This window comes from Rhopalosiphum maidis, chromosome 3 (genome assembly GCF_003676215.2).
Source record: "Rhopalosiphum maidis isolate BTI-1 chromosome 3, ASM367621v3, whole genome shotgun sequence".
Lineage (NCBI taxonomy): Eukaryota > Metazoa > Arthropoda > Insecta > Hemiptera > Aphididae > Rhopalosiphum > Rhopalosiphum maidis.
This window is the reverse complement of record NC_040879.1, coordinates 60,986,991-61,009,713: the sequence shown is the minus strand read 5'-3', so window position 1 is coordinate 61,009,713 and position 22,723 is coordinate 60,986,991. Positions and strand designations below refer to the sequence as shown.

General features: G+C 31.9%; 1 protein-coding gene and 3 pseudogenes across 1 annotated transcript; all 4 read left to right on the top strand.

Moving 5' to 3' along the window:
- The first annotated feature begins 751 nt into the window (after positions 1 to 751).
- LOC113558043 (piggyBac transposable element-derived protein 4-like) lies at positions 752 to 2,171 on the top strand. The gene is made up of 2 exons (XM_026963567.1): positions 752 to 2,092; positions 2,163 to 2,171. The coding sequence occupies exons 1-2, from the start codon at positions 752 to 754 to the stop codon at positions 2,169 to 2,171; spliced, it is 1,350 nt and encodes a 449-aa protein (XP_026819368.1).
- A 3,410-nt stretch (positions 2,172 to 5,581) lies between these two features.
- On the top strand, positions 5,582 to 7,544 carry LOC113558042 (annotated as a pseudogene).
- Positions 7,545 to 7,572: 28 nt separating this feature from the next.
- On the top strand, positions 7,573 to 8,775 carry LOC113558631 (annotated as a pseudogene).
- Positions 8,776 to 9,028: 253 nt separating this feature from the next.
- Positions 9,029 to 9,642, top strand: LOC113558041 (annotated as a pseudogene).
- The last annotated feature ends 13,081 nt before the right edge of the window (positions 9,643 to 22,723 follow it).

Genomic DNA, 22,723 nt, shown 5'->3' with positions numbered 1-22,723 from the left:
ATATTAGATCGCGCGGCTAAATAAATGACCGCGCGGCTAAAATTCAAATCGCGCCGCGTCAGCCGCGCGTCTCTAGACGCGTGCATAGGAATCGCACCTTTAGCGTGCAACATCTCGGGATGCACAGCGCACAAATCATATATATACAATATAAAAGGTGATTCTTTTATCATGAACCACTCATAATTTCAAAAAGTATTAATGTTTTTCAAAATATTTTTCTTTTTAGTTTCAAGTTGTTACAAAACAACGTTTTTATTTAAAAATTATATTTTTTAGTATTTTTAATTATTAACACGTTGACTGCCACAAGCCCGCCGGCGACCCAAGTCGTATCAGCGCGTGTCAGGCTATACTATTTTTACATCGTATGTCGATAATGTTTACATGTATAAAAATAGATCCAGTTGTTAGATTTTAATAAAATTGATATATTTAGAATCAGTTAATCGTAGATAATATTATGAAAAAAAAAAAAGTCTTGGGTCGCCGGCTGGCAAGCGGCCTGCCAAAAATGTAATATTTCGTACAAGCCACTTGGGTCGCCCGCTGTCTCGTGCTAGAATTAGATACAATAATTTGTTTTTTATTGGTTAAGATAATAATAATATTTATTTTACACGTTTATATGTTAATTATCTTTTAGTATTCGTCTGGAATAAGAAGTGTGAACTTCTCGTGATTATCAAGTTCTGAATTTTATTATAATTTTTGCTTTATTTTACGTAACAATTGTTAACATAATATCATAATGGATGAACGCATGATTAATAATGCATTAGATGATTCTGACAATTTTTCTAGTGACAGTTTTGACGATAATGATAGTGATCCGATATATTGTGTTGAAAATGAAAATAATAGCGATTCTCAAGAGTCGTCAGATGATGAGGATCAAATAGAGAATCAAATTTTACCAATATCTAACAATAGCCAATCAAATTGGAATACAGTAACAGGTACTAATCAAAAAAATTTTAACTTTACGGGAAATTCGGGGCCATTAATCATTTTAGACGAAGATATTGGACCTATGGATTATTTTAAATTGTTTTTAACTGACAATATAATTGAGTTAATGGTCATTGAAACAAATAGAAACGCTCAACAATTTTTAAATACTCAAACAATTACACGTGGTAGTAGATTTTCATTTTGGCAACTAATAAACAAAAATGATATGGAAAAATTTATGGGACTTTTGATGTGGATGGGACTCGTAAAAATGACTTCAATAGCTGACTATTGGAGCAAAGCTGAACGTTATAAAAATGGTGTTGCACCAAAAATTATGAGTCGGAATAAATTTGAACTCATTCTTAGGTTTTGGCATTTTGAGGACAATGAGACTGCTGACAAAACCGATCGCCTATACAAAGTAAGAAAATTACTTAATATGGCAAATGATTTAGTAAAAAATATAAATAAACCTGGAGAAATAATCGCGGTAGATGAATCTATGATACCTTTTCGAGGCAGACTCAAATTTCGGCAGTATATCCCAAATAAAACACATAAATATGGCGTAAAATTTTTCAAAGTATGTGGGACTAATGGATACACGTATAAAATTATTATATACGAAGGAAAACAATCAAAACCCGGAGAAGCGTTGAGTGAAACAATAGTAACTTCTTTGTGTGAAAATTATCTGAACGAAGGACGTACTATTGTCACTGATAATTTTTATACGTCTGTTCCACTAGCGGAAACACTTTTAAGGCAAGACACTCATTTGGTTGGAACTCTTAGAAAAAATAGACGTTTTTTACCAAAAACAGTGATTGAAAAAAAATTGAAAAAAGGGGAATTTGTTGGTCTGGAAAATAATTCTGGTATTGTAGTATCTAAATTTAAAGATAAACGTGACATTCACTTACTTTCAACGCGACATCAATTAAATATGACAAACACAGGGAAGAAAAATAGGAATCAAGAAGATATATTAAAACCAGATATCATATTATTCTATAATGCTGGAAAAGCAGGAATAGATTTATCGGATCAGTTAGCGTCGTACTGCACTCCTATGAGAAAGAGTGTTCGGTGGTATCACAAGGTAGCAACTGAGATAATTTTAAATACATTTGTAGTAAATGCTCAAATTATGTATAATGAACAAAATTTTCGAAATAAACTCACTATACATAAATTTCGTGAAGTGCTTGTAGATAAACTCCTTGAATTAAAACCTACATCTTTACGTGTTTCAAATTCTGAACAACCTCTTGAAAATAGATTTCAAAGACGACAAATATTAAAACATAAACTCGAAGAGACAGAAGAAAAATGTTCAAGAAACAGAAAAAAAAGAAAAAGGTGTATTGAATGCTATACAAAATTTTCGAATGAACTAGGATACAAGTGAGTTCAAAATAATTTTTTTTTAAATTAATATAAATTTTTAATATATTATTTCTAGGGAAGCTTTGAACAAGGCTAAGAAAGTAACAACCTTTTGCAGTCTTTGCCCATCGAAACCATCGGTTTGCATACAATGTTTTCAAAACCATTTAAAAAAACAAAATGTATGAATAAAATTTTGTTACGTTTTTGTATACAATTTTATTTTTAAGTAATATAAAGTGAATTTTTTTTTATCAATTTACACAGGGTACCTCTTTGTTTTTTTTAATTTTAATTTTAACGTTTTATACTACTGTTTACTACACTTATATATTCAAATATTACATTTTTTTGTATAAAATATAAATGTATTAAAGTTGAAGGATTTTATTGTTTTTTTTTTTTAAAATGATCAAAATCGTCTTGTCTACGCCATGGTACTATCTAAAAATTATTCTCTCCAAGCCGTAAAGAATTAGATACAATTAATGTTGATGTTAAATTTGGCAGCCGGCGACCCAAGTGGCGTCACATTAATAATATGATTTAGGTCGCCGGCGACCCAAATAGCTTCACAATAAAAGACATCACTTGGGTCGCCGGCGGGCTTGTGGCAGTCAACGTGTTAAATGACAACATAGAGTTTTAATTTCATATTCCAAAGCCGAATATTTTTTTGAGTATTTTGATACATAATAATCGAATTTAGAGCGAGTAGTTTATTAGTTATAAGTAGGGAACGGATTTTATTGTAATAAAAAGAATGAATTTATGTATCAATTTTTCTTAAAAAAAGAAATAAAAAATCCAAAATAAGTAAATATTGGAAAAATGTATCTATTAGTGTTGAAAATTACAAAAAAAAGAAATATTTTATAATTACTAATATTAAATGAAAGTAAGAAAAATGATGTTGGTACATAAAATCATGAGTATTATTCCGAAGCTAAGCAATGAGAAACAACATTTTGTTATATAGGTTTGCTAATAAAAAAATTGGACGGTTTTTTATACTATTGTATTGGTTAAAATACCGTTTCACGTAACAGATGTGATAGAGGCATAATTCTTATACACTACTCGTATATCCGAAGGTGTATTCAATTTCCAGAGATACTTGATGAATTTTTACTATTAAAATATCTCTATTAAAAATTACATTTCTTGTTGTCATAGACAAAGCAGATGATGTTAAAAGTCGTCAAAAATCAATAAAAAATCAAAAATTACTAAAATATGTACTTATTAATCCAATATGTAATAATATGTAATTATACCTAAATACGTAAAAATATGTAAAATAAATTTGGGTTTAGTTCAATTAAAATGGACTAAGTCGTACACATTTTTACCAGATTTAAAATATCTCATTCCAATAAAAATATGTATCTACAATAAAATCAGTTCCTTAGTTATAAGACTAGTATTTAAAGTTGTAGCGGTACGGGGTAACCCCGCAAAATCTTTGTCCACTACTTCACTTGTCTAACTTTAAATACGTATAACTAATAAACTACTAGCCCTAAATTCGATTTTTATGTATTACAATATTCAGAAAAATATTCTACTTTGGAATATGATATTAAAACTATGTTGTCATTCAAAAAAGTAAAAAACCTAAACAAATATAAGGATAAAAAATATTTACAAATATAATTTTTTAATAAAAACGTTGTTATTTTTAACAACTTAAAACTATGTAATAAAATGTTTTCGAAAACATAAATACTTTTTGAAATAATGAGTAGTTCGTGTGATGAAAGAATCAGCCTTTATATGTATATACCTATATACTAAATTATATATTGGATATATATATATATCCAAAATTTGAATTTTATATTTAAGCACTCCAAAAAATATTCTGCTTTTTAATAAGTTTTTAATTACTTTATATGTTATATCTGATAAAAACATTTTCATAATCGTAAATACATTATTTGAAATAATGTATGTCTTAACGCTCTAATTAAATAGACCAATTGCGGTATAATTACTAGTTAATTACGCCAAACTTAATGAGATTCGTGATTGTATAAATACAATTGAACTAATTTTTATCGTATAAATTATAAATTATAGAATTAGGGTTGCGGAGCCACGGAATGCAGAATTGCGTGCATTTAATCAGTCTCTTCTAAGTCGAAAATTGAAATTGTTCGAATGAATATTTTATTACAGCTATATTATCATTAGATTAGGCGCACGCGCGGTAGTTATTTATATAATATATACACATGTAGTAGTGCATAAAGAACATAAACACGTTTTAACTGCTTATATATTATATTATTATTCATTATTATTTATTAGTATGGTTTGTCTGTCAGTATTTGGGTAGACGATAAACATACGACCGACAATTGTTGCTTATACGAATCCTCCTTTATAATCGCCACGGTACAAAAATATTCGAACCCCTTTCGTCCGCTATGTACGTTCATTGTTCACACAAGTTTTCATGAAATCAAAAATGTTATACACTGTATTATATAGTGTACATATTTTGTGTACTGTACGTCAGTATGAATAGGACACAATCGTTTATTTATCGTAATCTACCACATGAATAGCAATTCAATAAGTAGGTATAGGTTGTTTCGTAAATTAAACTTTAGATTTATGTGTAACAATAACAACATTGGCTATTTATTAGATTATTATATATTTTTCCGTTTAAAATATAAACTGTTAATATTAATAAACTGCTACTGTATAACTTTTTTTTTTTTTTTTAGGTAAATTATATTATAATATTCGTTTTTTACGTTTTATCGTTATCTAATGGTGAGTAATGTTTAATGTAACCTGCATGTAGGTACATCGAGCAATTTGTTTGATATACATATCGTTATAATAAAATAAACCAATTTTCGGAAAGATCGATTTTAGGTTTTTGATTTTAATTAAAAATTTAATGACTAAAGAGACATGAAATTATTCAATAAAATAAGTATTTACTATAGATATGATGACATTTTCAAAATATTTTATAATATATTTTTATGCTATTTGAAATGTCCAATTTTTTTATTATTCTCGAATTATGCACGTATGATTTAATATTTTAGTTTTTGAGTAAAAAAAAGATTAATAAAAAATTTCTCATTAGCTGTTTTTGCGGAACCCTAGAAACTTATTTTAATTTCTAATATTAATAATATATTGTGTATATGTAAAGATTTTTTCTATATACGTGTATATGTGGGATTGATTAATTTTTTTTTTTATATATATGTTAGGAGGTAAACGTGTACATGTAGAAAGCGTCAGGTCACGTATAAAATCGGAAAAGGCTCGTATGGATATGACTAACTCATCGGGTTTTATCGAGGTTAAATCGGCACATAATTGAAAAATCGTATGGTATTACACCAAAAATCTAAACAATTTTGAAAATTATATTTCTTTTTTCCATTCGTTAAAAATAGAACTTGTTGATTTATTAAAATCAATTGTTGCCATATCACCAATTAAATTCAATTTGAAACTAGAAGCTACTTACAACCAACCAAATTTAGATAACTCTTCGCAAAATAGGTCTTTTAAGATATCGGCTAGGCCAATCTTTATAGATTCCGATATAAATCTTTTAATAGATGAGGCGTTCGCTACTTTACTCGATGAAGAGGAGATTTATAAAGGGAAAGGTAGTGGTTTTTCATTAGAAAAAATTGACGGTCTTCTTTTATCCGTTTACAAATACACACCCATGGGCGATACTACAAACATTCAAATCCCGATTAGAAATATTGATAATAATACTAATACCGATAACAATATTAATACCGATAACAATATTAATACCGATAACAATACTAATACCGATAACAATACTAATAATACACAGGATAATAGTTCTTTTAACGAAGAAACTGTCAATTACGCTGGTTCATCCTATATAAAGCTTCCTCCTTCTTTAATTAATAAGCGGGCAACAATCAACCCACAAAATAATGATAATTATTGTTTTAAATGGGCCATTCTGGCAAAACACGTAACAGGCCCAAATAAACATCGCGTAGGTGAAAATTATTATCAACACGAACAAAAATATAATTTTTTCGGGCTAACATTCCCAACGTCATGGAGTGAGGTTAAAATTTTTGAAAAAAAAATAACCTGGGGGTGTCAGTTAACGTTTGCGGAGTTAAAAAAATATCTTTAGAACGTAGTCATGTATAGCCGATAAAAGTAGTAGATGATGAAAAGGCCAACCATTTCAATATAATTTTATACAGTGACGGTGAAAAAAGCCACTATCTATATATTTCAAATTTTTCACGTTTTATTCGTTCACAAACTATATTACACGGACATTCGGTTTATTATTGTAAACGATGCTTTACATCATTTGATAATCAAAATTTAAAACATAAGTTAAGCGGACGGTTAGCTCTCCAACAGCATAAACTTATTTGCGGATCATATAAACCTATTCTCCCCATTATGCCCGAAGTTGATACAATGCTTAAATTTAAAGCGTGGGGAAATGCACAACGCCACCCATTTACTATTTACGCCGATTTCGAAGCACTCCTAATAAAAACCGATGAGCGCAGGGGTGAGAATACGACAATTATACATAGGCATAAACCTATGAGTTATGGTTTTGTAGTCAAGGTGTCCGATGATGTACCGTTAGAGCTGCTTGAGGAGTTTAATATACCAATAACACCGGTTATTTATCGTGGTAGTGGTAGTCGAGAGAAGGTAGCTAGACATTTTGTTAATAATATTGTGGAAGTAGGTTTAAAAATTGAAGAGTTATTAAAGACCAATGTCCCTATATGTATGAGTGACGAAGATACACGTAGGCATAATGAAAATAATCAGTGTAATCTTTGTAAATGTAGTCTTAATAAAAATGAGAAAGTCCGTGATCATTGTCACCAGTCCGGAAAATTTAGGCAGACATTATGTTCTAAATGTAATATTAGTTTACAGCAGCCTAAATTCATTCCATGTTTTTTTCATAATTTAACTAATTACGATGCACATTTTATAGTTACTGAATTGGGATATGATGCAAAAACAATAAAAGTCATTCCTTATAGCGAGGAAAAATGTATAACATTTTCAAAATATATTAGTAAAACGTTTACCATACGATTTGTAGATACGTGTAGGTTTATGGCGACAAAGTTGGAAAATTTAGCTAAAAATCTTTTGACGCTAGATTTTTCGAAATTCCGTGAAGCATCTAAGCATTTTTCTGTCGATGATATGTCACTGGTTACCCGAAAGGGGGTATACCCCTATGAATATACAGATGACTGGTCCATGCTTGAGCAAACAACTTTACCACCGATTGAAGACTTTTATAGCTCATTGACGGAAAAAAACATTAACGATAGTGAATATCAGTTTGCGACCGAGGTCTGGGAACACTTTGGATGTCGAACACTTGGTGATTATTCTGATTTGTATTTGAAAATTGATGTACTTTTACTGGCGGACGTTTTCGAAAATTTTCGTGATGTGTGCATGGCAAGCCTACAACTTAGACCCGGCATACTACTTTACCGCTCGTGTCTATAGCTTTGACGCTATGCTAAAGCAAACTGCTATAAAGTTGGAATTGTTGACTGACTACGATATGTTGTTAATGTTTGAAAATGGTGAATATTAAAAAAAAAAAAATAAATAAATAAATAAATAAATAAATGAATGAATATATTTTTTTTCTGTAGGTATACGTGGAGGATTAGTTCAGGCGAGTATGCGGTATGCCAAAGCCAATAATTATAAGGCACCTAATTTTGACCCAACAAAACCAAAATCGTGGCTGGTATATCAGGACTGTGAGTAGAAAATATTTTAAGTTAATTCCTTTTAATATTAACTATGTTTTAGGTAATAATTTGTACGGATGGGCAATGTCTCAATACATGCCATATGGTGGTTTCAAGTGGGTTGAACCGAACTTGAAAGGTCTTTTTGATTTAACCGTTACCTCTCCTATTGGTCGAATATATGAAGTTGACGTGACGTATCCGGAAGAATTGCATGACTTGCATAACGATCTACCTTTCTTACCTCAAAACGGCGTACCTGTAGGGTCAAAAGTGACAAAATTAATAGCTACTTTCGAGTCGAAAAATAATTATATTGTTCATTATTGCAGTCTACAGCAAGCCATTAAAAACGGATTAATAGTTAACAAAGTAATTTTTAATTTTATTTAAATATTTTCACATTTCTACATTACTTTTCTTTTATATAGGTGCATAGAGTAATACAATTCAATCAGTCAGCATGGCTAGCCGAATACATTAAATTAAATACGGAGATGAGGAAGAGAGCTTTGAATGATTTCGAGAAGGATTTCTTTAAGCTTATGAACAATGCAATTTTTGGTATATATAAATTTAGCGCGATAAAGATTTTATATTAATGTTGTACTTTACAGGAAAGACTATGGAATAGGTTCGTCGTAGGATAAAAGTAGAATTGGTATCGAGTGATGATAGATTACGGAAACTTATAAACAAAACAACATTTAAAAACGCAACGGCATATAACGAAAACTTGAGTGCAATAACATTGGAGAATAAAATCATAAAATTCGATAAACCTATATATATAGGTATGTATTATACACACATTTATATTCTTAATCTTAAAAATTATAAAATGATTCAACACAGAACTCGCAGTTCTGGATATAAGCAAGACACTTATGTATGACTATCATTACAATGTCATGAAGAGGTACTATGGAGAAAAAATATCACTCGTGTACACTGATACAGGTGAATTAATAATCTATTTTATAACCAACTTAATTTCTTAATAAATTAATTTTTATAGATTCACTAGTGTATTTGATCGAAACCGACGATTTCTATGAAGATATGGAAAATAACCCAATTTTACTTGATCGCATGGACACGGCGAATTTACCAAGAGATCATCCCTGTTATATTGCTGAAAGAAAAAAAATTCCGGGACTATTTTCAGATGAGACCAATGACAGAGTTTTGTGCGCTTCGTTCAAAATCTTACTCGTTTAAGATCAATGAGATTGATTCTTCGAAAGAAGAAATCAGGGCGAAGGGCATCAGAGGACATGTTGTCAAGAATCATATGACATTTGAAGATCACAAACGATGTTTGGTTGAAGGTATGGACTCGATTGTGAATAGGCGACCAAATATATCTATACGTTCGTTCAATCACCAATTGACAACAATTAAAACCAACAAAATTACATACAACAATTATGATGATAAGAGGGTCGTACTTGAAGATAAAGTGCATACTCTAGTCCACGGACATTATAGAACATGGTAAGTTTTAAAATTAAATTATTTAAATTTTTTTTTTTCTAATATTTTTAAATTTTTATAGAGATATAGAGTTGGCTGAAATGATGGCTGAGAACGAATATTAGTCATTATGTATATTTGAAATGTAGTGTTAATACTATATATATATATTTTTTTTTTTTTTTTTGTAAAGGTTAGGCATAAACATAAAACTCTTTGTTAAAAATAAAATATGATATTTATTTAAATTGAAAAAAATAAATAAATAAATAAAAATGTATAAAAATTTTAAGAATTATTTACAAACCATTTTTTCATAGCAAATACTTTATAAAATGTACATTGTTTAGGATTATAGTCCATATGAAAAATACAGCGAGGTAAAGTTTCGTCATCACATATTTGATCCAATCGAGGGCAGCCCAAGTCTTCAATGTTGATGAGTGCTACGTGTGGTATATACTCCATAAGAACTTGTTTTTTCTGTTCTCCTTTGACATAAATGCAGTTGAACTTTAATGAATTCAATATTCTACTTAGTTCTTCATATTCGACATCACCGTAATCTATAGATAGTTGATGATAATTGGGTTCCAGCCACTTATTAGTCTTTCGACTTTTGTTGTCTTGCATACATTTTGAATTTTTAAAAACCCAGTGTTGAGTCGCCCATGTTTCCGTGTCCATTATAGACATCTCTTATAATGTATATATTGTTGACTCCAAGTACGCATTGCATGTCCAAGATGGCCGAAAACATTATGACTTGTCTTTATAATAAGTTTCAATAGTATTGAGACGACTTAGTATGGCAGGAATTATTTTTTTAATATCGTCTATACTGTCTTTGATGTATTGTAATGATATTCCGCCTCTTATCATATGCTGTGTAATTTCTATACACGTTAATTCTAACTTTTCAGTTTGTTCCTCTTGAATTTGTAACTTGATTCCACTAAATGTTCAATTTCGTCGAGTTTATTCGAATACGATTTGATCGAATGTTCGAGATTTGAAACAATTTTATTTGATTCATTAGACTGAGTACTACCAAATACGTTCATGTCTGCTGTTCAACTGAGATTATTTTCTAATATCATGTATATTTATCCAACTATTGTGAGTTCTATCAAAACCAAGCCATTTAACAAAAATTTGTTTCCCCTTCCTACGAATAATTTTCTCAACTAAATAGTCGTTTGGATAATTTGTTTTCAATAGTTCTTCGGAATAAAAGCAACCGTTGATCGGTTTACCGGTATAATCTTGCAAGTGATAAGTAGTGGGCAACGTCTGGTTTCTTTTAACAATTTTAAATATTTATGTAGACCAGCTCGGCAAATAGCCTTTTGTAAACACACCTTTTTGCGTACTGATACGAACGTTATCACCAACTTTAAATTTAATATTTCCATTTATAATTTTACGTTGCTTTATCATCTCAGATGTTGGATTTGTATCAGCTTACACTGGTGTCATGCCTTTTGTTCTATGTTTTGAATTATTATATTCGTTGATCAACGACGGTAGATTAGAAATCCATTTGTGCGATCCTCGTGCTGTAAACTCTCTATACATTTTTTCTTTTAATGTACGGTTGAAATGTTCTACTATACAAGCTTTCATGATGCTATACGTTGAATACTTTTGTATGTTGTGCTTCTCCATCAACGCATCAAATGTAGAATTGTAAAATTCTTTACCATTGTCGACCTGTAATAGTTTTGGTGAGCGTTTGAAAAGTATTTTAGACATTGCATTTGAAACTTCTTTAGCGGTTTTTGATTTTAATGCTATGGCCCACGCAAATTTCGTAAAACAGTCTATGACACATAGAATATATTTGTAACCTTTATTTTTCTTCGAATACGGTATCATTTCGACCAGATCGGCTTGTCATAGATCATTTTTCCCGTAAACATTAACTATACGTCTTGTATAATTTTTTCTAGCAGGTTTATGTAGTTCATTCGCTATATCTCGTTTAGACATTTGGTATGCGTTTTATTAAGCCTGCTTCGCGCAATTCTTCAAAAATTGAAAGTATTTCATTAGAAACACCTGTATTACCAGCAGCTTTAGAAGCTAAAAGTAATCGCAAACGAATGACTAATTCGTTGGGGTCGTTCCAGTACACTAAATTATGTTTTTGTAGTTTCACAGATAGTCCACTCCCAGATGGAAACAGATTTTGAATTATATCTGTGTATTTATTCCCACCTTTTTAATCTTCTTTCCGTCTGCTGTTAAGTGAGCCGATGTTTGATTTAATATAGATTTATAAGTTTTTAAATTGTTGTTGGTGTATAATTTCGGAGATTTCGAAAATATTAAATTTCTTAGTCCTGGTGTTATCGGATAAGACGAGTCTTCAATAGTCAATGTATTATCGACAAGCTTAATTTTTTTTTCCCAAATACATGTTACCGTTTGTTTGTGTTTTAGGCCCGTATGTTTTGTCTATATCATAAGATTTAAACCAGTCAGTGATTTCAAAATCTTGATAACCATCTGCATCCTGAGTATGTGAGACTTGAGTAGATGGAACTTGTAAAGACTTATAATTTTTTAGTTCGTTCAATGGTTCGATAATTGGGCTTAATGTATCTGATACTAGTGAATGAATATCGGCTTTTCCGTGTTTTAATGCTGAATATTTTCGTTTAATGTTTTCTTTGGCTTTAACCAGTTCTCCGAGTACTTCACCGTTAGCGTCCATGTTTGCGAATGATGAATTTTCATAAAAACGCCATATTATATAATGACAAATGTATCGAATCCATAACGATATCGTCCGTTATCGCGTTCACATTCTTTGCTTATTACGATAAATTCGAATCTCCCCTTACGCCAACACGAAGTGCGAAAATCTTTAAATTCCGAATACGACATATCCTAATCACTTAGGAAATCATCTTAAAAATGTCTTAGCAAAAATCAAAAATCTTAACTACGAACATTTTCTGAGAAAATTATCTACAAATAACAGTAGCCTTTGGAAAGCGTCCAAGCAAGCACTACATTTTAAAATAACCACGCCACCTCTCAAAAAATCTGATGGGAGTCTCACTGTGTCTGACACAGAGAAAGCAGAACTTTTTAAAAATCACCTCTTTAATGTTTTTCAACCTCACCATGATATTTTACCTGTCAACTCTGGTATGATTCTTAGTGGTCTTGATATGCCTTTACCTCTAGCTTCCCCTATTAAACATTTTTCACCGAGTGATATCAAATTTGCAATTCAAAAGCACACTCTTAGGAAGGCTTTGGGTTATGATCTAATAACGGCTGAAGTAGCCAGATGCCTTCCTAAACGCGCAATCGTATTACTAACACATATATATATAATGCCATACTCAGATTGTCATACTTTCCACTTTTATGGAAGTTCTCTAAAATCATACTGTTCCCAAAACCAAACAAGCCCCCTGACCTGGTAACGTCATATAGACCAATTAGTCTATTACCTTTTCTCGGAAAAGTGCTAGAAAGACTAATACTGAACCGCATACTTCCCATAATTAGTGAAAAAAATATATTACCTAATTATCAATTTGGTTTTCGCGCATACCATTCAACAATCCATCAAGTACATAGGCTAGTTGACTCGGTTTCTTTCGCACTTGAAAAAAAAATGTATTGTTCTTGTGTATTCCTTGACATTCAATAGGCCTTTGACCGTGTATGGCATGAAGGGCTGCTTTACAAGGTAAAGACCTTTCTGCCCCCAACATACTTCACGCTACTTAAATCATATCTAACTGATCGTTATTTCCAAGTCCATTTTAAATCTGCATACTCTAACATAGCAAACATCAGAGCTGGTGTTCCACAAGGGGGTATCCTTTCCCCATTACTATATAACTTATATGCTTCTGATCAACCAACCTCCGATGACACCATTGTGGCAGACTATGCAGATGATAACTTATCATATCTATAAATCAAAACCCCATTGTAACTTCGCTTAATCTACAAAATCATCTTTCCCTTATGGAAACCTGGTACAATAATTGGAGGATTAAGGTAAATCAAACCAAATCTACCACACTACTTTTACCCTCAAGCTAGGACACTGCCCGCCAGTCACTCTCTATGGTACACAAATTCCGTCCACTTCAACAGTTAAGTATCTTGGCTTAACCCTTGACCGTAGACTAACATGGGCCCAACATACACGTGTTAAAAGACTCCAACTAAATCTCCGACTTCGTATGCTTAAATCCTTACTAGTCAATAACAAACACACCAACCTTAATATTAAACTACTAATATATAAATCCCTCATTAAACCCATTTGGACCTATGGTATCCAACTGTGGGGAAATGCAAAAAAATCAAATACAAATCGTATTCAGACTTTTCAAAATATAACATTAAGAAAATTAACAAACTCCCCCCCTTATGTTTCAAATCATACTCTCCACACAGACCTAAAAATTAAAACTATTAAAGAAGAAGCAGCTACTTATTATAAAAGATTTCATAACAAGCTTGCAACTCATTCAAATCCTTTAGTTAAAACACTCTCATCAATTGTTATTCCGGGAAATCTTCCTAGGAGATTAAAACGCAACTGGTGCAGAGATATGCTGACTTAATATCATAATACTAAAAAAAAAAAAAAATCAATAAATAAATATAAATGTATCTATGAGAAAACTTATATTGTATAACCTCAATTTATAAGTGTCATCACTGGGTGGCTGCTTTTATCAAGCTATTCATGTTATTTTATACTTTTTAGCTAATACTCTTGTTGTACCAACGAGGTACAGATTGTGTATTTTAATAATAAAGAAAAAAAAAAAATATTATACATTTCGAAAATAATTAAAACCTATGTAAAATATTTTGTCATAAATTATTTGATCGGCGATCGTCGTGTTTCATTGTGATGGCAACTACCATAATAATTTAGATATAATGTATATTATATATATATATATATATAATTATATACCTATTATTTTATTTTTAATAGTTGTATATTATTTTTTTTTTTATAAAATATTGTACATAATGTGACATACTAAAATAAAAGTATTGTCAATGTGATATTCTTCGATTCGCTCCGTGACTGTTGTCCGCAACACACGTAATCAGTTATCCATGCACGCAGTTTCTTTTGTTTCTCAAGTCCAACCTAACCAATTTAATTGTGAATGGTGTCAAAAAAATCCGGATATCGGCCTGTGTTTCCCACTGCTGTCATCGCCACGGTATTTCAACCTCTCAAGCCCAAATCATCCAAAAACTGGTAATATAATTACTATACTACGTCTAAACGGTATCTACGTAATTAATTGTCGTCCACGCTCCCCGGCGTTGCCGGCGGCAGCTATTTATCTAATCTAACCAAAGTCGCGATAACGATAACACGCACAATGAACCGCAATAATAATACAAATACTACTGATTCGAAGAATAAAATCTCAAATAAAAATAAAACTAACTCTGCGTCGTCCAGTCGTATACAGAGTGCATCGAGTGATGTGTTCGAAAATTCTGACATGGACATAGACGTTACCAACAAAAAGTCTAGTAAAACCAGTAGGAATTTTTCATCCTCTGGCGAATTTTCCACAAGCAAAATAGCTAAGACGACCCAAAAAAGTATATTTTCAACAACAAATAGATACTCCTGCCTTGCAGTTGAGGACAACCCAGAGATAGCGTTCCCATCTCAAAATCCATCAAATGAAGCATCAGACGACATTAGTGAACCCGCCAAACCTCCACCATCTCCACCGCCAATTATGGTTCATGGCGTACTTGATTTTGTTGCGCTTCGCAACGATTTTCTCAAATTGCTTGGTGCTGAAAATTTCTTATTCAAATCATCCACTAATGATTTAAAAATCCTGACTAAAAACTCTGACTCTTATAGAGCTGTGATAAAGTATTTAATTGAAAATAAAGCCGAGTATCATACCTATCAACAACGTGAGAACAAAGCTTTTCGTGTTGTTGTACGTAATATTCATCCTTCCACCTCTTTAAATGAGGTCGGAATCGCCATTCAAGAAATTGGCTTCACAGTGCGTCAAGTTGCTAATATCCGTCACAAAACAACAAAAAAAAATTTGCCTCTCTTCTTTGTCGATCTTGAACCTGCTGAGATTAACAAAGAAATATTCCAAGTAACATCCATTCTTCACACCAAAGTTCGAATCGAAGAACCACATAAACGTCGGGATGTAATTCAATGCCAAAACTGCCAGAAATACGGCCACTCCAAAAGCTATTGCTCACACCCACCTCGCTGCGTCCGCTGTGCTGAATTTCACACATCTTCATCTTGCACCATATCCATAGATCAATCTCCAACGTGTGCTCTCTGTGGAGGAAGTCATCCGGCGAACTACCGCGGATGTTCCGTTCACAAAGACTTACAGAAACTTTACAATAATTCCAAAGCTACAACTAAACAAAATGTTAATTTAAATTATAATGTAAATGGGGGTAAAACCACTAGCGATGGAACACTCTCTGGTCAACCCAATCTCAATTTAAATAATACCAAGGAATTTCCAAGCCTTCCGACAAACGTGTCTCACCCACAAGATAGCTAAGACAAATCAAATTACTACAAAAAAAATCATTACAATTCAAATATGTTTAATACTCAACCCGATAACAATCTAACCTCTCAATTTTCCTCATTCTTATCAGAATTAAAATTAGTAATAAATCCTTTAATCCAACTTCTCACTACTGTCATAAATAAACTAGTCCTAAAAGATGTTAAATAAACAAGCGAACGTAAACTCCCTTAGAATTTTTCTTTGGAACGCAAACGGTCTTAAACGTCATGAACCCGAACTGCTCAACCTATTCACTGAAAAACATATAGACATTGCACTTATCGCAGAAACTTACTGCACTTCAACTTCTAAAAACTTTTTCCCCGGGTACAACATTTATCGAGCCGACCACCCTGATGGCTCTGCTCATGGGGGCTCGGCCATTATAATTTCAAAAAAAATACAATGTTAACCGTTACTGAATTACAAAACTAACACTATTCAAGCCACAAACATCCTAATTACTCTGAATCATATCCCCACAACTATAACCGCAGTTTATTGTCCTCCAAGGCCTGCAATATCACCTGAACATCTCTCCCAGTTTCTGAACTCACTTGGCCGCTCATTTCTTATAGGCGGTGACCTCAATGCCAAACACTCGCAATGGGGCTGTCGAACCGATAACACTAGGGGTCAGTTGCTTCAAAATATTATACTGAACACAAGAATAACATTCATATCTCCTCCAGGACCTACTTACTGGCCTTTCCACCAAAATCGGCACCCCGATATTTTAGATTATTTTCTAACCACAATCACGAGACACATTACTCATTCCATAAAAAATCTAGCAGATTCAGCATGGACCATAGTCCAGTTCTTCTCAATTTGAATTGTGAGATTTACTACAATCCTCCCCGTCCTTCCTTAGCGAAAGGACCAGTCAATTGGAGTTCCTTTTCAAAAAATCTAGAAAATGCCACTAACCTAAAAATCTCACTCAAATCAACCGAACAAATCGATGAAGCCGCCCAAAACCTAACGACCTCAATTCAAACCGCCGTTTATAATGCATCGTATGTCAAAAATACACCCGAAAACTCAAAGCATAATATCCTTCCTCCCCAAATCCAAAAATTAATAGTAAAAAAAAGAAGGGTTCGCTCGTTGTGGCAAAGATCCAACCTGCCTTCTGATAAACGGCTATTAAATAATCTATCAAATTTGATCAAAAAACTCATTTCAAAACACAAATCCAACTTTTTCCAAGAAAAATTTCAATCACTAAATTCCAATGACGGCTCTCTATGGAGAACTACCAAAAATATACTCAAAATCAAAGAACAAGCTACACCGCTCAGTGGTCCAAATGGAGAGCTAGCGATCTCTGACAAAGACAAAGCGGAACTTTTTGGAACCCATCTCTCAAATATATTTACACCACATTCTAATGTTAATCCCGAATCCGCACACCTCGACAACATTACAAGATTTCTTAATAGTCCTTTACCAATGTCTCTCCCAGCTAAACACACAACCCCAAATGAAATCAAATACTTAATTAGCAAACTAAAGCCAAGGAAGTCACCTGGATATGACTTAATTACAAACAAATTATTACAACACTTACCCAATAAAACTCTATTACTTCTCACATTTATTTACAATTCCATGTTAAGAGTCTCTCACTTCCCCCAAATCTGGAAATTTTCTATAGTAATACTTATACATAAACCTGGTAAACCCAAACACTTACCGTCATCCTTTAGACCTATAAGTCTACTACCAGTTTTAGCCAAATTTTTCGAGAAAATTATCCTTAAAAGAATTAGACCACTCATTCATTCAAACAATATAATACCAGACACACAATTTGGTTTCAGGACATCCCACTCGACAGTACATCAAATACATAGAATTACTGATAAAATTCAAACTTCGTTCGAAAATAAAGAATACTGCCCAGGAGTTTTTCTAGATGTGGCCCAAGCCTTCGATAGAGTGTGGCACGAGGGCCTCCTATACAAGTTAAAATTATTCCTCCCAGCTCCCTACTATCTAATAATCCAATCCTACCTCTATGATCGTACATTTGCAGTTCGACAGGGCGACTCAATATCCTTCTACTTTCTAATCTCTGCCGGTGTTCCACAAGGAAGTGACTTATCACCCGATTTATTCAACATATATACATCAGATATTCCGAAAACAGATAACACAACCATAGCAACTTATGCAGATGATACTGCTATACTGTCCTCCAATTCAGACCCTATTCTATCTTCAAACTATCTCCAAAATCACCTCAATTTAATAAACACCTGGGCAACCAAGTGGAAAATTCTAATAAATCCCGATAAATCTTTCCAAGTGCCATTTACTCTGCGTAAACACAATCTCCCCTCGCTCCAACTTCAAGGAGTCGAGATTCCTTCATCGAACCAGGTAAAATACTTGGGAATTTTACTAGACAAAAGATTGACATGGGGACCTCATCTCAAGTCCAAACGTAAAATCCTAAACCACCGCCTTCATCTACTCAGGCCGATTCTTAAATCCAAACTGTCAATACACACAAAGTCCACATTGTACAAATCTCTACTCAGACCCATCTGGGCGTACGGTATGCAAATCTGGGGATATGCCAAACCTTCTCAAGTCCGCACTATCCAAGCTTCCCAGTCCATCACTCTCAGGTTAATAGCCTCGGCCCCTTGGTACGTAACAAATGAAACCCTGCACAACGATTTAAGAATTCCAACAGTTGACCAACTAGCTAAATTATACTACAACAGATTTCAGTCCAAACTGCAACATCATTTCAATCCTTTAGTCATTCACCTAGCATCACGTAATCTTCCTGACAACCCTCCACGTCGACTTAAAAGAAATTGGTGTCGTGATCTATTAAATTAATTAATGAAGAAAAAATAAATTACTAGAGGGTACCATCGCTGGATGATTTCCCTCATCATGTGCTTCATGTGTATTTTATTATGTATATAGTGTTATATCAGTCATCCATTTTACTTATTGTGTCATGTAATACAGATTGTAAATTTTCTAATAAATAAAAAAAAAAAAAAAAAGATATTCTTATATTTTAAAAAAAACGTCTTTACTTTATTTTACAACATTTTATGCAACTTATATAAAATATTATATACCAATTATTTTATTATTTTTACATATGTTGTATACGTTTTTCTTTTGAACGAAAAAGGTACCGGCCATTTTAAAAATTTGATCGAAAAGTGAATCGGCTGAAAAGGAAAGGTTTTTGGTTGAAAACGGTCTTGTCCCGATTATTAGATCCAATATGAAAAAAAAACGCATGTACACAGTTAGGTAAACTACATGACGTTACATTTTAAAGGATAATAGGAACCCAATAAGTTCAGACTACAAATTCATTATACTATATTATACGAAAAGTTTAATGTGCACGTGTTGTATCTATCGTATGACTATGTAGTATCAATTTATAAAATATATAATATTTGGCTATACCTATAGGCTATATCGTATAGATGTTTCATTTTACAAAAATATATCACATCGTGGGCATACCAATATATGTTGTTGTACTGGTATACTATCTTAACCAGTAGAATTTTTATTCAACTGATTTTTACACTCAATTTACTTTGTACAGGAACAATGTGCACTTCTAGCTTTGCTAAAAAAGAAATTTCCAGGTAGGACCAAAAAATCCCCGAATATACCTCTATGACATTTTCACTATACACATTTCAATATAATGTAGGTACATTATTGGATTTAAACTAATAAATTAAGCGTGTACATATGCATATACTATTATACAGGTATTTTTATCATGAAAAATTGATAAATATATTCGTAAAAATCCATATACCTATCATAATATTATATAACTCACGAACTAGCATTTTTAAATAGTTTTGTGAATTTATATATTTTTTTAATAAATATTTCTTTAATAGGTATCTATTAATAAATTTGATAAATTATAATGACATTTAATTGTTAAGTTAATGGTATAAACTAAATAGTTTGGCAATAGTTTGATCAGATGATTATAATCATAATTGACAATTGATAAGCAAAATTACAGTTTTTAATGTATTCAATTAAAATATTGTTTTCCATAAAATGCTTCATAAATCATATTAATTTAATATTTTTTTTTTCAATGCCTAATGCCTATCAGTATTATTTTTCTATCTTTGGTATGGTGGTTCCTGGTTCCTGTTAACTATCATGTGCAAAGTACAAAAGTTAAATTTCTGTAAGCTATTATAAGAACTACGGTCTGTGTTATAGATAAATGCTAATCAAATTTACAATTTACAGCTATTTGTGAAACTATAAATAAGACATCAAATTTATCTTCTACACGGGTATAAGTGGTAAATATTTTAGTCTCTACTGAATACGTATACATTCTAAATCTATTCTAAACAGCAGATTGAGATTCCAAGTTTTTATTCATTTTTATATTTTATAAATGAAAAAATAACTGTGGATACAATAGAATACGACTCTGTAGGCCATCGAATGACACTATATAATACAGAGGTAACATTCCAACACTGCTTTTGGACTCTCTCTTATAATAATATACTGTAATTTTACAATAAAGCACGTACACCGTACACAGACTTTATTATCATCTCAATTCTGAACACCAAAACCATTTATCATGTCAGGCGATGGGTAGGTCACCACCCGCCGGCGCCTATGGTGTTGAATTGACCCATTCACTAGAGTTACAGTATTATACTTTGTACAGGACAAACATTTTAAATGTCCATAATATTGTCATAATGCTCGAAAACACGTAGTTTGAATTCAGTACGACCAACCTAAACTAAAATTATAAAAAAAAAAATAATATTATGTTAACAGCATATAAATTAATAATTATTGCAGTAAACATCCGAAAACGACGATAGCAACAATAATAGTAATCAAATGATTTAAATGTTCATAAAAGAGCAAGTTTAATACTTATTAAAATTTTAAACACTTCATAGTATATTATTAAAATGAAAAAAATAACTGTACAATTGAATACGACTCTGTAGGCCATCGAATGAAATATAAAATATAAAGTCGGGGAATAACATTGCAGCACTGTACCTAACGCAGTGACGCTTTTAAACGACCTCCTATATAATAGCATATACTGTATTTTTACAATAAAACACGTTCATTCTCAATCACAACATAATTTATTGTGGATAAACATTGAACGGCGCCGATGAAACGTAAAAGAAACTATGCGTGCCCTTGACAACGGATATAGGCATGTCAGCGACAATACGAATTTTTATCTTGCCCACGTTCTTCACTGTTTTCTACGAATCGATCGGTTTTTGGGACAATCTTGTAGTTAGGGTGGCTGGGTGAGGGTTGCCGGATCGTACAGTACACAAGAAAACGTCCTTTTTTATTGTGACGATGGGACACGTCGATCCATATGGGACACACGCTTTCGACTATTTTAATATAATTTATATAACTGGTGTATTCACGTCTCATTGTTGGTTTTTGGTTAGGTACTCTTCGGTTTTGTACATGATCTTGTCTTTGTCACTACGCGTTACAATGGAAATTGAAAACCTAAGTGTTTCATTGTATTTTAGGTGTAGTAATACTAAACCATAACGAGTATGACTATATAATATTATAGTTACGACATATATGTGCTTTGTGTTCTAACATTCGATTTCGTCGCTATGAAAATCAATTTATAGGAAGACACATGAGTTCGGAAACACACACATATACACATAAGACACGTATTATTATAAAACCAATACATTTTATCTCTCCGCTCCAAATCTAAAATTATTCTCCAATTAAGATAAAATTATAAATTATTAATATAATAAGCTAATACAACAGCTAATAAAACATAGAAGATTTCTCCTGGACTGTGGAAAAATGTACCTTGACATTTTTTGAAAATAGTCATAATTATGAATTCGAAATAATATTTTTATGAAACATTTAAGTACATAATATTTTAGTCATTATACAATTTTTCATTAGTATTGAAGTATGGTAAATCATAGATAGTAATAATTTTAAAGGTTTAGCGTAGGTATCGGTTTTGAATTTTTTTATCATATTTCAACTATATACATAATACATAATATTACCTATTTATTATATTGTAATTTTTACATCAAGTAATTTGCTACTAATATTATTAAAAAACATAAACAATGGTTGTGCTTTAAGTAAATGCATTTTATTTATATTGCGTTATTGTCCAGAGAAAGAAAACAAAATATAGTGTTAGTACATTCTCTCGACTCTCAAGTCAACTGCACCTGCTCATTTAATATTTCTGGTAAGGAATTATTATAGGTTTAAAGGACGACGACATGGCGGAATGGGTTACGGTTAATGTTTTCGAATACATTTCACAGCATTAGCACGAAAAAATAACGAAATATACAATAATAATAGTAATAATATTTTAAGCTGTATTCAGCCATATTCTATTATGTGATTTAGCGTCGGTCTCATGAAGAATATATTTATTCTTTATTCTTCATGGTCGGTCTGTCCCCGCGCGCC

Coding starts and splice junctions, on each gene's coding strand:
- LOC113558043 (XM_026963567.1), top strand. CDS start 752: ATGGATGAACGCATGATTAATAATGCATTAGATGATTCTGACAATTTT.